The sequence below is a fragment of the Furipterus horrens genome, unplaced genomic scaffold (assembly GCF_987537825.1).
Source record: "Furipterus horrens unplaced genomic scaffold, mFurHor1.1.pri manual_scaffold_5, whole genome shotgun sequence".
NCBI classification, from domain to species: Eukaryota; Metazoa; Chordata; class Mammalia; order Chiroptera; family Furipteridae; genus Furipterus; species Furipterus horrens.
The window spans coordinates 111,298,678-111,315,614 of NW_028327175.1; the positions used below are offsets into that span (position 1 = coordinate 111,298,678).

General features: G+C 54.9%; 1 protein-coding gene across 4 annotated transcripts; it reads left to right on the forward strand.

Annotated features, from left to right (window-relative positions):
• The first annotated feature begins 593 nt into the window (after positions 1–593).
• CARHSP1 (calcium regulated heat stable protein 1) lies at positions 594–11,936 on the forward strand. Of its 4 annotated transcripts, none has more exons than XM_090277029.1 (4): positions 594–655; positions 8,533–8,697; positions 9,387–9,509; positions 11,394–11,936. In XM_090277029.1, exons 2-4 carry the CDS (start codon positions 8,540–8,542, stop codon positions 11,554–11,556), a joined length of 444 nt encoding a protein of 147 aa, XP_090133155.1. In that variant the 5' UTR covers positions 594–655; positions 8,533–8,539; the 3' UTR covers positions 11,557–11,936. The 4 variants fall into 4 exon arrangements, with proteins under 4 accessions (XP_090133155.1, XP_090133156.1, XP_090133158.1 ...); XM_090277030.1 differs by having other exon boundaries at positions 617–655; positions 8,538–8,697; XM_090277032.1 differs by lacking the exon at positions 594–655 and adding an exon at positions 1,014–1,031.
• Positions 11,937–16,937: the final 5,001 nt, after the last annotated feature.

Below are 16,937 nucleotides of genomic sequence, written 5' to 3' on the forward strand. Positions count from 1 at the left end.
TTTACCTCCAGAGACACAGGAGTCAAGGAGAGAATGGAAATTAAGAACAAAATGAAACAAAAACAACCATAAAAGAAAACAAAATCAACAGCTTTCCCTCGTTTCATTCGTTGCACTTTCTTTTTGTTTTCCTTTCCTCCTCTCCTTCACTTGCTTCGGTTATTTGCTTGCTTCCCTTCTGCTCTGTCTTCATTCCTCCGGGTCATGCCTTGATCTTTTTCCGAGAGCGTCCCAGGCCCATCCGGATTCTGGAGGGAAGGTCAGGTGGGGGCTGGACCGACCCGGTGGGTTAGGGGAGGGACCTGCACAGGCTCGAAGACCGGAATCTCCCACTTTTCAGGGGAGCTCTCTGACCGTGGGTGCAGCACAGGCGGCCACTGCCCCCGCGCCACAGCGCGGGGATAGGCGCCGTGCTCCCCTCTGGCCGAGCGTCCCGCGCTCCCGCCGGCTCTGCGCGCGCGGACACAAAGGTCCTCCGGCCCTGCCAGTCCCGTCCCACCCCCGCCGTCCGGGGCTCCTGCCCCGGCTCCATTGGCTGGAAGCTCCTGGGGGCAGGTCCTCGGCGGGCCCGCCCCGGGGGCCACGCCCCCTCCCCAGTTAAGCTTTAGCAGTCGGAGCCAAGCAGCTGGCGGAGCGGAGCAGAGCGGATCGCCGGGTAGGCACCTTCTCGGGGGACCCAAGGAGGGAATGTGGCGGGGTCCCCCTGATTGGAGGCGTGGAAGCTGCCGGGTTGGGCCATCGGCCTTCTCTGTGCCGCTGCCCCGGCTAACCCCCTGGTGCAGGGTCTTCCAGCTCGCCGGCAGGGGGCTCCGGGCTGGGACTCTCTAGGCCCCTAGGAAACGTCCCTGTCGCCGGGGCCTGTTTGGGGAGAGCGAGTTACTCATCCCCGGGGGAGGGTGGGTGTGGCAGCAGCTGTAGGGGTTGGGAGCGGTCGTCGGTAGCACTTCCCGCCAGGCCACCTGTTTTTCGCGTGCAGGGAAGCCTCCCCTTGCTTTAGTCCGTGAGCTGGAGCGTGGATGGAGTGACTCCTGGTGCGATGGGGCGAGACGCGGGGGCCGGGGGGGCGCGCTCCGGGAGGTGGAGCCGGCCTCTCCAGCTGTGGTTTCGGCGGCGGGACCGCGGCCAGGCCCGGCGGGCGAGGTGGGGGAGCCGGCCTGGCGCCGAGCGATTGGCTGCTTCTGGGGGAGGAGGAATCGTCGGGCGCTCGCCGAGTGTGTTTGTGCCGGGATGGGGGTGCCTCTAGGCGGAGCCGAAAACTTCACCCGCGTCCGTAGCCTCCCTCCCCACTGGCCCTGCAGGCAGTCCGTTTGCAGGCCGGAAATAAACTGTTCTTTTTCAATTTTTAAAAAGGAAGCTCCTGACCCCCACCGCCTCTCTGGGGTTGGACTGGATGTGTGTTTTGGGGTGCGAGGGAGCGCAGATCAGCCCGCTCCCGCACGGCCTCCGTTCCAATAGGCGGTGGTGTCTCTTTGCAAACTGAGAGAGAGGCCTCTCGGAGCCTCAGTTTCCATCTTCCGTAGACTGGGGATATAACTTTTTGTTTTTTGTTGTTACAGCTGTGATTAAGATTTTTTTTAAATTATATTTTACTGATTATGGTATTACAGTAGTCCCAAGTTTTTCCCCTTTGCTCCCCTCCACCCAGCCCCCCCCCCCCCACTTCCTCAGGCAATCCCCACACCATTGTTCGTGTCCGTAGGTCATGCGTAGGTTCTTTGGCTGCTCCCTTTCTTACACTGTCCATCCCCATGACTATTCTGTGACTACCTATTTGTACTTCGTATTGGGGATGTTTGTAACTTTTCCTAATGAGATGTGTGAGAATAAAAGGAGATGGTTAACCCAGTGCCAGGAGAAAGGTTAGCGACTGTTCCATTTTTTACTTGCCATTTTGAAACTTCTCGGTCTCTTAGCCCAGTCTTGCCCCTCTAATCGCTTCGCCAGGGGAAACTTGTAAAAACAGTCGTTTCAAATCGACCCCTGGCTTAAAACCGTCCACTGATGTCCCCTTTGTCGTATAAGTGCCAGACTTCTCAACAGAGCTCTCTGTTGTCTTCCTCTTGGATCTTCCCCACTTCTCTCTGTTGCCTGAACCCCTCCCCCTGGGCCTTTGCCCCTGCAGGCCCCTCTGCCAGGAATGACTTCTCACTCCTGAAGTAATCCTGCCCCCTTTTCCAGGCGGGAGGCCTCCCCACCTCTGCTGTTCCCCTACTGCCTGGGGCCCTTGATGACCTCCGGTTCTCAGTGCTGATCTGTCTGTCCTCTTCCCACCCCCAAATGGCCCAGACAGGGTCATGGAACCAGGGCAGCGTAAGTGCTGGGGGTCCCAGTGAGCTGACCTGGGTCCAGGTTGGGCGCTGGGGTGTGGGCATGGGGTTGAGAGTAGGTTCCCTTGGGAGGGGACCGGTTTTACTTTGTCCTGCTGAATGGCCAAGCCAGGGTATTTTGTTTGTGTCCCATCAGCAGCGACAGGAATGGGAGGAATCATCCTAGGTGGCCCCATGCCTGATAGCTCCACCGTGAGCGGCTGAACTGTTGTTGACCCAGCGCATTGTAGTTGGCACCATCAGGTCTGTGCAATGTCCCTGGGCCTGGGAGGCTGCCACTATTACTGTCCCATTTGACAGATGAGGAAGCTGAGGCGTGAAGCAGTGAGGTCACTTGCCAGGGGTCACAGAGGGAGTGAAGAGCAGGTCAGGCCTGAAACTCAGGTCTGTTACCAGGGCCAAGGAGGCAAGGATGGAATACCTGGGTGCATGCAGTGGCGGTGCTGGGGGTGCATAGTCTGCTTCTAGTTACCGGCAGGGGCTGGGGTTCTCCTAGCAGGGGCTGTCGGGGCTGCATGGGGTGACCATCTCTGGGAGGAGCTGGGCAGGAGTGCTGGAGGGCCCGCAGCTTGTTCCCTTGTTCCCGAACACAGGTTCTGGGGTCTTGGACTCTTCCAGCACTCGGGGCCCAGGGGGCAGGCAGGGGGCTGGCCAGCAGTTTTCAGCGGTTTCCGGCTGGGCTTGGCCTGGGCTGGGGCTCAGCTGCTGTCAGCCGCCCCCAGACGCTGTTGCCAGGGCTGCCCCCTCCTGTCAGGTTCCTCTATCTCCCTGTTGCCACACCCCTCACACTCCCGGCCCCTCCCCTTGACTCCCCCACCCTCCTTTACTCTTCGAGCTTGCCTTCTCCACCCACTCCTCCTTCTGGGGCTAAGCTCTTTCCGGAACAATGGAGGGGAGTGGGGTGCCTCGTGGGCCTCTCTGGCTTCCTTGGGCCCCTTCTGTCTTCCTCAGCCGACCCCCCCCCCCCCCCCAGGCTTGCAAGCCCTCGGTTCTGCCCGGCTGGGGCTCAGCTGTGCTGGAGGCAGGAGGAGAGGGGAGAGGGAGGGCGTCTCTGCCTTAATTTACAGACCAGGATCCCGGGTACAACAGGGTAAATTTGTGACTCATTTGGAGTCTCAACCCCTACCCCTAACTCCACTCCCAGTTCCTTCCACCCTCTTACACCGGCTGACAAGTGGGCAAGTCCCTTCTACACTCCCACTTTTCGGAATGGGAAGCTTAGAAATAAAAAGTTGACTTGGAGAGACTTGGCTCTGATGAGAACCACGCTGAGAACGAAGCTCCCAACTTGAACCCAGCTCTTGTTCCCCTATCTTTGTCCCCTCAAGGGTCTGAAAGCTCCCAAGAGTGGAGCCTTGTGAAATGAACTGCAGGCTTCCTCGCACTGAAGTGTAAATGGCTGACAGCACTACTGCCAAGGCTCTGCTCCCCAGAGGAAGCACTTGGCTCTTTGGCTCAAGATAGACTTTTCCTTGACAGGGCAGGTGGCTTCTGGGCTGGGGCAGGTGGGGGAGGGGGAGTTGGTTAACAAGAGATCTTCAGGATAGGATCTCCAGTCCCAGATATGTGGGTGGGCTGAGGAGGGGTCAGGAAAGCCCGGAGCCTGGTGCCTCGTGGAACTCTCAGAACCTTCCAGGAGGACTTGCAGGGCCTGTGGAAAATTCCCAGGCTATTTTGGGCTGAGGACCCCTTCTCCCCCATTTCCCAGGGTAAAGGCGCTGCTGAGACACCCTTCCCTTGGGACAGACCGGGTGGGAGTGGCTTCCTGGCTTCCCATCTCTAGGTCCAGGCTTCCCTGCCTTGCTGGGGGGTGCTGACTGGGGAAGGAGGAATATGGCCAGCTGCTCACCTGGGACCACTGCTGTAAAACTACAGCCCCTTACACTCTCCTCCCCTGCTTGCTTTTTCTCCATAGTTTTTCCATTATTGGACATACTGTGTATTTCACCAGGTTATTTATTAGATGTGGGACCCTGGCAAGTTACTTGACACTTTGTGCCTCAGTTTTCCCATCAGTGAGATGGGGATGAAATGAGCTGAGCTGTGTGCAGTGCTGAGAACACTGCCTAGCCCCAGGCTGCGCCTCTTGTCCTGGTGGTAGTGGGTCTCCCCCTCCCCAAACATAAGCTACTCGAGGGCAGGAATTTTACTGTCCTGCATTCCATTCTTGTATGTGGTGGGTGGCCCAGTAACTCTTTAGTTGAATTAGAGGCAACATTCTTCAAGGTCCTCTGGTGCCAGTGCAGGCACCCAGTGTGCTCGGGGGCAGGGTGCAGCCCCACCTAGCTCACTGCTGTGAACAGGCTGGCAGTGACAAGCCTGGGCCACAAGCCAATGCATGCACACTTGTACAGATGTGTTTACATGCACAGAGGGCTCCAGAGAGCCATGTGTGAGCACACATATCTGTGTACACCACACACATGCACAGGCACAAGCATGTGTGCACACAGCGCAGCAACTATGACATGCCTTGGGTATGATATTTGGTCTGAGTTTGTTGTAGGCCAGAGGGCCATCCCAGGTGTGGCCTAGAGCCTCTGGCCAGCCCCTGCTTCCTGCATCTGCAAACTCCTCCCAGCTTGTTTTTACTCCATAGCTTTTCCACTACCGGATACACTGCATATTTCACCAGTTTATTTATTAGATGTGGGACCCAGGCAAGTCACGAAGGACAGGACTGCAGGAATCCCACAGATTCCTCCAAGGCCACCCACCCCTGATGCTGCTGGGGGAACAGTTGCCCAGTGGGAAGCCTGGACTATGCCAGTGGGTGGGGCAGGGGCTGCTGCACGTACCCCCCATCTGTGTGTGTATTGTGGGAGCAGCAACAGGGCCCCAGAGCTGGCTCTTGGGTGACTGGCTAACCCCTCTCCCAGCTGTTTTTCCTATAGTTGGGACTTCAGCCTTGATGGAGTGCCCCTGCCCCACTCACACAGAGGCCATTCTCCCCTCTTCCTTCTCCCCACCAGGCCCATAAGGGCCAGGCCTGCTCCAGCTGCCCCAGCTGCTCTCCAGCTCACATGGGCCATGAGAGGCAGGCAGGGAGGTGGTTAAGGCTCCTGGGTCTCCCAGGCCAGCACCTTCTCCCCTGCCCTTCCAAGTCACCTGTGCCGAGTTTCAGTGCCTTGGTTTCTTCCATTACCAGGTGAACATGAATGAGCCACCTTCTGCATACTGTGCAAGGTGCTAAGCGCACCTCAAGTGCACAGTAAGCGCCAGCCTGGGCTTGGGAGTCTGATGTTGGTTAAGGAGTCTTTGGATCATTCCCTGGACTGTGTCTAAAACCCTGCTCTGTGGCAGCCCCAGTGCTGGGCCCTAGGGACCTAGAGGGACCTGGTGCTGCCCTCAGGTGGCTTACTGCCTGCCCCCTGAAGGTCATGGGTTTCTATTGGCAGCTCTGAGGGATTGAGTGTATTGGAGGAGTTGAGGGGCCTGGGTTGGAGAAAGAAGGGGGCCCTCAGTTTGGGCCTGCTTCATTAACCCATGGGGAGTTGGGCAGGGCAAGGGGAATGGAGACAGACAATTGTGGGAAGAAAGGAAGATGCACATGCTAATGATGCTGATGCTGATGCCCTGTTCTTCCTGGGCTGGCCCTGCTCTCCTTTCCCCCTCACCTGTCTCCTAACCCTCCACCCCCAGCACCACCACATGGTCTCTGGCTGGCCTCAGTCACACCTGACCCTTGTCAACCTCAGGGCCTTTGCACAGGCATTTCCCACCTACCCGGAAGAGGTTCCTTTTGTTTTTCAGGTGGTTGACTTTTTAAAAATTATTTTGTTTATTTATTTTTAGAGAGAGAGGAAAGGAAATAGAAAAACATCGATTTGTGAGAGAAACATTGATTGGTTGCCTCTCGCACGCCCCCAGCTGAGGACCTGGCCAGCAACCCAGGCAAGTGTCCTGACTGGGAATCGAACCAGCAACCTTTCAGTTCACAAGATGGTGCTCAATCCATTGAGCCACACCAGCCAAGACCAAATGGTTGACTCTTGTTATTCAGTGCCCATCTTGTACCCTACCCTCATTAGGGAAGCACCACCACCCTGTTATTTTTTATCTTCTGTGTATTTCTTACTAGTCCTTTGGGAAATCTGTAATGATCTTGTTCATATATTGATTTACCTGCCTATTTTCTGGCTCCAAATTTAACCCTGTGTTTCTAGTGCCATGACCAGGGCCTGGCACTGGGCATGCGTTTGTTGATTTCATGATGACAGTTATACAACAATTATACTGACACTTACTGCTCACTTGTTCTGGGTGGAAAGTGTGCCGAGTGCTCAGTGTCTTCTTGTTTCATTTCAACTTCATTATCATGGTGTGAAATCAGGACTATTATAATCTACATTTCTCAGATGTGGAAAGTGAGGTACAGAGAGGTTAAGTAACTTGCCCAAGATCACACAGCTGGCAAGTGGTGGGATCTGAAGTCAGATGTGCCTTACTCCAGAGGAAAGGAGGGAGATTATGGGTAGAAGTGGGGAGGGTAGTTTTCCACCTCACCTTGTTGTCACTGAGCCACTACCGTCCAGTCCTGGGAGACCTTGAGGGGGGCGGGGGGGCAGGGCCCTCCACCCCCTCCTCTGCCCTCCCCCTTCTCTGGGCTGGCCGCCTTCCCAGAACCCCATTCTTCAGAACATTCCAGGACTCTATGACCTGTACTGGTGGGTCATGCTGGAGCCCTGGACCCCAGCTGAGCAGCCAGGGCCTTTTCGAGGTCGGGGCTCCCCGGACTTGCGGTCCTCCTTGGCTGCAGTTGAGAGAAGGGTCAGGAGGAAGCTATGTCACTCCTTTCGTAGCCAGACAGAACTGAGACCTGACAGGACTGCTGGGTGGGGTAGGGGTGGGTAGAGGAGAGAGATTTTGTTTTCTAGGGTCAGGCCTGGTCCTTGGGTGGTTTGGGTTGGGGACTGAGGGGACATTGCTGGGTGATTTAGATGGAAAACATGGCACCCCAGTGCCACATAATTACTATAAATGAGGGAAGCAGGATGGCGAGCTGGGGGTTCAGGATTGTCAAGTGTTGCTAGTTTTTTTCATGAGGTGGAAACCTGGATTTTGAGGCAAACTCCTGGGGTGTTTAAAAGATAGCTCACATTTCGAATTTGAAAACCCTGTGTGCGACAGGTAAAGTCCATTGGTGCTGCTTTCTGTCCCACCTCACTGTAAACTTGGGTGAGGTCTGAGTTCCTGCTCCTCGTGTCCCTATCAGAAGCCCTGAGCAGGTGCTAAGTGATGCTACCCTGCTGCCCCCCGCAGATGGGGAAATTGATCCCAGAAGAGGGGAAAGGGCTTCCCCCAAGGCCCTCTGGCTCCTAGGCTTTGCTCCTTCCTCTTGACCTTGAGCCAAGGCCGAGCTTGAGAGGGTGCCTTTGTAGTCACAGTAATGTGTTCCTTGGGTACAACGGCCACATCCTGATCTTGGCAAAACTTCCAGAGCAAGGCAGCCACTGTGGAGTCCCCTCCCCTCAGCTCTCTGGCTGGCTCTGACACCCCACCCCCACCCCCCCATGCATGTTAGGGGATCACTGAGGTAATTTGATACCATAGTGGCCTGGTGATCCAGAATGGATGGAAATTCACTCCTGGGACTCTTTGTAAGGAGCCTGGTGGAGATGCTGCCTTGAAATGCCCCTTGATACAGACTTGTGACAGCCCCTGGGGATCAGACTTGGTGCCTGAGCCTGTCTTTGGTTTGTGTCCCAAGAGTTTCCTCCATGCCTCCCTCTTCCCCTACCCCTGGCGCTTAGCAGGGGTCAGGAAATGTTTCGTGAGTGGCTGGAGTCCTGATCTGGGTCGTTGGCATTAAAGCAGACACCTGCCTGCCCTGTCTGTCTCCCTCCCTCCCTCCCTGGCTCCCTCCCTCTCTTCCTCCCACAAGTAGTTACTAAGTGCCCCCAGGTCTGTGCTGGGCACTGGGGACATACAGGGGACCAATGGCATCCTTGTCACGGGTACAAGCTGGCATTTCTGAGCACAGGCGTGATAGAGGGAGGCCCACGGCTGCTGCAGGGCCTTGCGAGGTGCATGACCCAGCTGGGCAAGCTTGCGTGTTTGTGGAGACTGACTGTGGCCCCCACACTGAGTGAGGGCGGGAGGAATGAGTCTCGGGTGGCAGGCTGTCCGATGTGGGGGTGGGGATGCACCTGGGGGCCCGCCTTGCCAGGCGTGAGCCCCCTGAGGACCCCCTGTCTCTCTTCAGCGCAGCCATGTCATCTGAACCTCCTGCGCCCCCACAGCCTCCCACCCACCAGGCCTCAGTCAGGCTGCTGGACACCCAAAGGGCCCGCAATCGTTCACCATCCCCTCTCCGGGGCAACCTGGTCCCCAGCCCACTGCCCACTCGCCGGACGAGGACCTACTCTGCGTGAGTCTCAGGCTGGCTATGGTGGTGGTGGTGGTGGTGTGGCTTCCAGAGACTGGCCATCTCTGTGCCTCAGTGTCGCTGTCTGTCAAATGGGGAGACTTGGGGTTGGGGTAAGGCCGAGAAACTGGGAACGTGCCTTGTGCACTCTGGAGGGCACTGGCCAGGCCCACCAGAGCCTGTCACGAGTTGGGGGTGAGGGACAGAGGTCACAACAGGTGGGAAATCGCTGGGGTCTTAAATCATTGACTTTTAACTGCACACAAGTCATTTCTCTTGTGAGACCCCAATGTCCTCAGCTGCAAAATGGGGACAGTAGCAGGCTTGCACAGCACTGCAGAGGACCCACACGGTGCCTGGCGGATGCAGGCCTCAGGCCCAATGAGTGCAGGCTGCTGCTCTTATTAATAATTTGTCGTCAGAGAGATGCTCAGAGAGCTTTTAGTCTAGTACCCTCTTTTCAAGTGGGGAAATTGAGTCTTGAGAAAATTTGCCAAGGCCATCTTACTGGATTCTGTGTGAATGGCTCCCAGAGTTGGGCGTGCACACCCTGCTTGGCTGTACGTGGTACCCTGGCCAGGGGCCCGGCACAGCTGGGGACAGAGGCTTGGATGAGCTGGGCATGCCCCACCAGAGTGGGTGGCTATCCTGGAGGGCTGCTGGGGGCCTCTCACGCTTTCCCCGTCTGTCAGGACGGTGAGGGCCTCGCAGGGCCCCATCTACAAAGGAGTCTGCAAATGCTTCTGTCGATCCAAGGGCCACGGCTTCATCACCCCGGCTGATGGCGGCCCCGATATCTTCCTGCACATCTCTGAGTGAGTCAGTGGCTGGCCTGCGGGGTCTGGGGCTGGGGTGGGCACTGTCTTGGTTCCTCAGTGGCAGAGAGAGCCTTTGACTTTGATGTGTGCTGGTGTGACGGTGGGAGGCCAGGTGTGTGTGACCTGGCGTGCCTGTGTTCAGAGCGGGGGCTGTGAGACTGCCCTTGGTGGTGGTGCTGCTGTGTGTGATGCTGTAGCAGTGTGTGTGTGTGTGTGTGTGTGTGTGTGTGTGAAAGAGAGAGAGAGAGAGAGAGTTGGGAACCACTGGAGTGGGGCTGAGCACCCCGGTGGATGGGGAGGGAATGCCCCTCTGTGAGCTGGGGAATCTGTTTGCCCTCTGGGTGGTTTCCTGCCCCACCTCGGGGAAGTGGCCTGATGAGGCTGGGTGCTGCCCGTCTCCTCTGATCCAGGAAGTTTGGAGCTAGACCCTTTCTCTAGTCACTTGCTCACTGACGTCCTTCCTTCCTGAGTGTCTGGAAGCCCTTGGAGGCCCCGGGGTGGGGCCCACACATTGTAGGCTCTGGCGTCCTGCAGTCTGTGTTTCTCTTCCGGGCTTCTAGGTAGCATTCAGATATGTGGGGACCTGACATGGCACCCCTACCCCCTCCTCTGGCCTCAGCATCCCCTGATTTTTTATTTCCGTTTGTGGGACCATCCTGTTCTGCACCGCAGACCTGGAGCATAGAGTGGGGGAAAAGTAGGTTTACAATTATGAGTCTGTGGAACACAGTTTATCTTTGTATTATTACGTATTAATTACTGTACTGTTTTCCATGTGAACAACTATAAACCTACTTTTACCTCACCCTGTATGTATATAGGAACCATGTTTTGAAAATAGGGTCCTATTGCAAATGTCTGCCATGATGGGAGAATTATCCTTTTTTTAACCCTCCCTTCCACATTCTTACACATCAGATCTTAAGTAGGCCCCTGTACAGGGTAGACCTAAGAGGCTAGCTAAAGCAGTGCATTTTATATATGCCTGAGTGCATACGTAGATGTGCATTGCCTCTTTCCAGACAGGATTTGGAGTAGTTTACAAAGATATACACAGCGTAACATGAAAAGTAAGTCGGTAAGGAGACCTGGGGGTCGGGGGTGGCAAATAAGAAAGACGGAGATACTGTGATGCCTCGCGCTGCTGCTGGAAGTGGCTGAGCCTCTTGGAGGCCCAAGTCAAAGAGGAAAAGTCCGTTTCTTTGTGAGTCTTCAATCAAGGAAAACCAGTTCTGGGGGAGCTGGCTGGCCCTGGTGCTCAGGACCTGAAAGGGATTTTGGGGTCTCATCAAGGGGGTATGAAGAAGGGTACCTCACCATCACAGGTGGGATGGTGACTCACATCCCATAGAAAGTAAGGGAATTTTCCGGCAGGGTCCCAAGGGAGAGGGCCCTTCCTGGAACTAGCTTTAAGCACAAGTCTTTGTTGAAGGCTCACCAGGTTTCTGGGGAGTGAAGAGCAGGGGTGCATCCTGTTTCTGGGGTCCTGGACCAGGGTGGGGTGCTGCAGGTGCTCAGGAAACCCTCGCCCAGGTCATCTTTCAGCTCCCACATGACTGCAGCATTTTCTGTCTCTGGCTCAGACTGGCTCCCCCTGCTCCTCTGTCCACAAGACCTGCGGCATCCATGCTTGACGTGAAGTGTGAGCAGCCCCCAGGCCGACCTCTGACTGTCTCAGCAGCTGAGGTCCCGGGAAGCAGCTCATTGGGTTGGGGGGCTCCTCAGGCACGATCGGAAGTCGAGGCGCAGCGTCGCCCCATGAAGCACGGCTGCTCCCTGTGGTGGCGGGGCAGGAGGGCGCTTCCTCTGAAAGGGGTTGCCCTCTGATCAGGGCTCTTCAGAGTGCTGGGTACTGAGTGCTTTTCCCCCTCCCCCCCGCAGCGTGGAAGGGGAGTACGTCCCGGTGGAAGGTGACGAGGTCACCTATAAGATGTGCTCCATCCCGCCCAAGAACGAGAAGCTGCAGGCTGTGGAGGTGGTCATTACTCACTTGGCACCGGGCACCAAGCATGAGACCTGGTCCGGTCATGTCATCAGCTCCTAGGAGGGGCCAGAAGCACCCCTTCTCCTGGGCCTACGCGAGACTGGGGGGAGGAGAGGGCAGGACCAGACGGGACACGACATTCTACTGCCCAAGATGCGGCCTCAGAGTTGGGGAGCATGGTCCCCTTCAAGTACTCCTGGAGGAGGGTGTTGCGGCCGGCGCAGGGGTGTCTTGGCCACCAGCACAGTCTCTGATCATCACAACAACTTCACCATCTGAAAAGTATTAAAAGCATTGAACAAGGAGAGGCGCTGGCTGGTGGCTGAGTAGAGGGTCCAACCCTCGCCCAGGGGGTGGCTCAGTCGGTTGGTATTTCTCCAGCCCCCAGAGTCCCTCATCCCTGTCCCCTGGGGGTGGAGGCTCAGATTTCCACCTGGTGGTGATACGGATCCTGTGGGTTTCCCCAGCATGAATTCCTACACAAGTGCCCTCTTCTTGTGTCTCCTTGGTTGTGGGCAGAGCAGGCTGTTTTGATTCTGGGCTTGGTTGGTTCCAGGGGAGCTGGCTTCAGGGGGTGGGGCTGAGGTCTTAGGTGCCTTCGTAGCCTGAAGTGTCACAGCTGGGTGTCTGGAAAAGTTCTTCCAAGAGTCCTTTGCTCTCTGCCTGGGAATGCCATTCCGAGAGCTGAATTCTAACCCTTAGAAGCCTGTTTTTTTCCTTTGTCTCCAAGTTGAGTGATTATGGCTCAGCAGCATTTCACATCCCCTGTCATTTAGGTGGTGGGTGGGTGGGTGGGGGTGGGAGAAAGGAGTGGAAAGGGAGGGTGTTTGTTTAAAAACAGACCTTTTTCCCATCCAGAAGAGTAGGTAGTTGCTTTCTGACAGCCTGGTAAAGTCAAACGTTGGAGAACTACACCTTTAGTGAAGGGGTTTTCTTGAAGAAAGCTGTGAAGAAATGCTTAAGAGTTTTTGTTTGTAAAGAACGGAAGCTGTCACCCAGAGCCAGCTCTGTTTACGTTTTGCTGCTGACATTGCGAACTTTTGTAGATAGTTCCAGTAAACAAATCTCGATTTTATTTGGTGTGGTGTGGTTTGGCTTTAGTTGTGATTTAAAAATAGAAATAGCTGGATAACATGTTTTGAAATATGTGGCTTATATGTAGTCAAGAATCCATTTATGAACGCAGGGACATGCATCCTTCAAAGCTGGCTGTTGGGCAGATGAGGACGTTCCAGACAAAAGACAGGGCTTTGGATGCAGGAAGCAGTGCCAGCTTCATCAGGTGTCTCCGTTCTGGGGACGGCCTTGTCTTTCAGCCTGGGGATGGCTTCATTCGAAGGGGGTGGGAGGCTGGAATGGTTTTGCTGATGGCTGGTGCAGTTGTTTTAAAACAGACAAATACGTGTGTTGATGATGTGTGCAGTGAAACATCATAGCTAGGTAACTTGATCTGCCTTTCCCTGGCCCTCATGTCCCTTGGAGGGCCTTTTGCCTGCTGTCACTGCCTTCTGGGTCTAAGGTGGCCCTTCCCCACTGGCCTGTCGGCTGGGTACAGACCACACTTCCAGAGCTACTTCTGCCAAGAGCCTGCACCTTTTATGTGACTCCACCATTTTCGCCTGCCAGTGAGTTGGGGGTTGGACCTACTGTTCAGAGGTGACCTCTGCGTGGACAGGAGAATCCTTTGTAAACAGCTCTTGCAGTCCTTCCTGTCAGTTGCTAAGTTCTAACTGCAGGGTGTGAGAACTGAAAGGGCCGCCCTCCCCCCTCAGAGTCTCAATATACAGAAACTCCCCCAGGCTCTGGGAGGACTTGGGTATGGTGTTAGTGACCCAGCTGGGAGCAGCAGGCAGGATTCCTAAATCCAGATCTTTTCTCCCATCTGCCACCTTCCTCTCAATAAAGTCTGTTTTGTTCAAGGCTGTGTGTTGTTTGTTAAGTGGGGGTGCTGGGGGAGGGGGCGGGAGACTGGCTGTGAGGAAGCTTCTTGAAGCCAGCAGGTAAGGTAAGGGTATCTCCCCAAACCAGGCTACCTGTCATTCCACTTCCCAGTCTGGTGGTTTTGTAGGATGGGTAAGAAAAATGGGATCATCCCTTTTTTCTTAATCGTCATTCTCAATGTAGAAAAGCTCAGAGGTAGAATGTGGCTTTGTGACAACAGAAAATACCACTTGGTCACTTGTGGATAGATCCCCTGCTGATGCATTTATACTTGGATTGTGTGAGGATGAGCCGCGAGAACAAGGCAATCCATACAGGAGATTCAGAAGTGGCAGAAGTGGGGGGTGCGGAAGCCCAAGTTCTTGGTTTCCAGGAGGGCAGAGGGGGAGGAGGAGGCTGGGCTGGGATGACAGGCAGGGCTGCTCTGGGGGGGGGGGGGGCTTTGTGTGTGTCCCTGGCTGGGAAGTGGTCCTGGGCCAGTGTTTTCCAGAGGACGTAGATAATAATGAGTTTTGGCGGTGCAGAGGCGAACGTTTTTATTGTTAAGAATACATTGATTTTTCAAATTGTATTAGGAAAAACTGGAAATAGTGCATTGAACCTTTTTAAGGAGAAGCCAAAGTAGGCATTTGGTTCAAAACTATGAGGTGCATGGAGTTTTACACTTAAGTGAATGCCACACGGGTGAAAGTGTGAGAAACACTCACAATAAAACACCAGGACACAGGAATTCAGCAGCAAAGCGAGGTGTTTATTCACGAGTCTGCAGAGTTGGGCGCACAAACAGCCAGGGGCATGTGCAGGAAGTAGACAAAACTGGTTTTATACTAACGGGAATAGCTCCCCCTCCCCTCTCATTCTCCCCCATTTCTGGTTAATCCAGGTTCACAATCTAATGTGATTAACTACTTAACTCAGGGATTGAGCGTCGGCCTGCGAGCTAAGTGTCGCTGGTTCGATCTTCCAGTCAGGGCACATCAGAGAAGGAAACTCTGACTCCAAAAAACCTCCGCTGCCTTGCGGCATACCTCTTCAGGGGAAAGGCTAAGGGAGTAAACCCCGACAGAAAATCCGGAGCCGGAGTCCCTAAGGCGGTTTGACGTTGTAGTCAACACCGGCAACTCCTGCGGCGCACCTGAAGCCAAGCTGTATCGACTCCGTCTTTCCCTTGGACCCTTCAGCTGCGAAGAGAGGGGGGGTCTGCTGCATGGGCAACAGCAGACCCTCCATATCACCCTGCCCAGGCTCTGTAGCTTCAGCTTCACTGGAGAGGACGCTCCAGCGTCATCGCAAGATGTCGATCCAACACGGGAGGAGACAGATACCGTGTCACTCCCGAGTCGGACTGCACAGCCATTCTCGGCGGTGCAGATAGACTCTTAAGAAGCTACACCATCGTCTCTCCAGACGGACGGCTGCCGACGACGACGACGACTTAACTCAGGGTGTGATTAGCTAAGGGTAATCTAGTTATGGGTCTGTCTCCAGCTTCTGTGTTTGGTGATGACAATCTTCCTCCTTTTGATCCCAGAGATATGTGTGAGGAGCTGCAGAATGTCATTTCCTCACCCCTTTTCCATGATTCATCTGTTAATTATCTCCTGGTTTGAGAGTCGCTGACTTCTTTATCCCTTAAAAAAGGGAGGCCTTGGCAACAAAATGCAGGTGATGCTGGAAACCAGCTGCAAGTGAGGGGGGTGGAATGAGTTCCAGAACGTGATGGGGTGCTGTGGAGGGCATAGAGGTGCAAGGGGGTCAGAGGCCTGGCTGCCCTACCCAGGTGCCTGCCAGGGCTGAGACCAAGGATCACTTGGGGGAAGAGGAAGAGGAAACAGTTCTTGGAAAGGAATTGATTCAAGGCCATCTAGCCCCACACTTCCTGCTCCACTGCCCAGCCTTCACTCCCCACTCAGTTGTCATGCAGGTCTTGAGCCCCCAGTTCCTCCCTCAGGGTCAAGTTCAGGAGCCACACAGGTTCAGAAGGGCCTTCCTGGTGGCCTCTGCCTCCAGTAGCCACCTGGTGTGCCCTCTACACAGGCCTTTCCCGAGGCTGCTTAAGCCCAAGTGACCTCGAGTCCAGGGCTTCTGTACTGCTAGGATGGGACTTGCTTTCTTACCCACTCCAGGCTGCTCAGGGTGAAACCTCTATGCTTCCCTCCCGCTCAACACTTAGTGGCCACCTTTACAATTCTAATGATGGTGTCTTTATCTTGCCAACTCCCCAAGGCTGAGGGACATCCTCCTCTGAAAGTAGGCCTAAGGGTCCTGCTTGTAGGGTTCCTGGGGGGTTACTGAGTTAGTAGTTCAGAGAAGGAAAACTCTGACTCCAAAAAACCTCCGCTGCCTTGCGGCATACCTCTTCTGGGGAAAGGCTAAGGGAGTAAACCCCGACAGAAAATCCGGAGCCGGAGTCCCTAAGGCGGTTTGACGTTGTAGTCAACACCGGCAACTCCTGCGGCGCACCTGAACCCAAGCTGTATCGACTCCGTCTTTCCCTTGGACCCTTCAGCTGCGAAGAGAGGGGGGGTCTGCTGCATGGGCAACAGCAGACCCTCCATATCACCCTGCCCAGGCTCTGTAGCTTCAGCTCCACTGGAGAGGACACTCCAGCGTCATCGCAAGATGTCGATTCAACACGGGAGGAGATAGATGTCGTGTCACTCCCGAGTTGGACTGCACAGCCATTCTCGGCGGTGCAGATAGACACTTAAGAAGCTACACCATCGTCTCTCGAGACGGATGGCTGCCGACGACGACTGAGTTAGTAATAGCTCACACCATTCAAAGGGCTTTACTGAAATTATCTATGTGGTAGGGACTCTATCCCATATGACAGAAGAGCAAACAGGTTAACGTAAAAAATTAATCAGCACCCTAACTGCTGTGGCTCAGTGGATTGAGCACTGGCTTGCAAACCAAAGGGTTACCGGTTTGATTCCCAGTCAGGGCACATGCCTGGGTTGCAGGCCAGGTCCCCAGTTGGGGGCACGCAAGAAGCAACCACACATCAATGTTTCTTTCTCCCTTCCTTCCCCTCCTTCTAAAAATAAGTAAAAATCAAATCTTAAAAAAAAAGATAATAATCAGCATGAGAAATAGGAAACAATAAAATCATTTTAATTTGCTACTTTTCATTTTGAAAGGTCATTACAGTATCGTTTGCAAAACACTTCAACAAGAAAAGATGCCACCAGAGGGCATGGCCTGGAAACCGATGCGGGAACCACTGAGGAACATCACCCGTGTGTTACAGGGGACGGGCGGGTGGGCAGGCATACCGATCCAGAACTGACAAGCCAGGGCTGGGTTTGGGGGAAACCAGGTTCCTCTGCGCTGAAAGCACCTGGTGGGAGCACAGAAGTGGGGGTGCAAAACACATGGATTCGGGTTGTTGGGGCCCCCAGCAGAGGCCACGCTGTGGACTGAAGCTGGCCCCAGCATCACCCTGTGGAGGGCTTGTGGGTCCTGACATGTCCAGATGCTAAAGTGACATGTTAACC

Bases quoted from the DNA above. Each gene is read 5' to 3' on its own strand.
- CARHSP1 (XM_090277029.1), top strand. From the start codon at position 8,540: ATGTCATCTGAACCTCCTGCGCCCCCACAGCCTCCCACCCACCAGGCC. The intron at 8,698-9,386 runs GTGAGTCTCAGG...CCCGTCTGTCAG, and splicing joins CGGACGAGGACCTACTCTGC to GACGGTGAGGGCCTCGCAGG. The intron at 9,510-11,393 runs GTGAGTCAGTGG...TCCCCCCCGCAG, and splicing joins ATCTTCCTGCACATCTCTGA to CGTGGAAGGGGAGTACGTCC.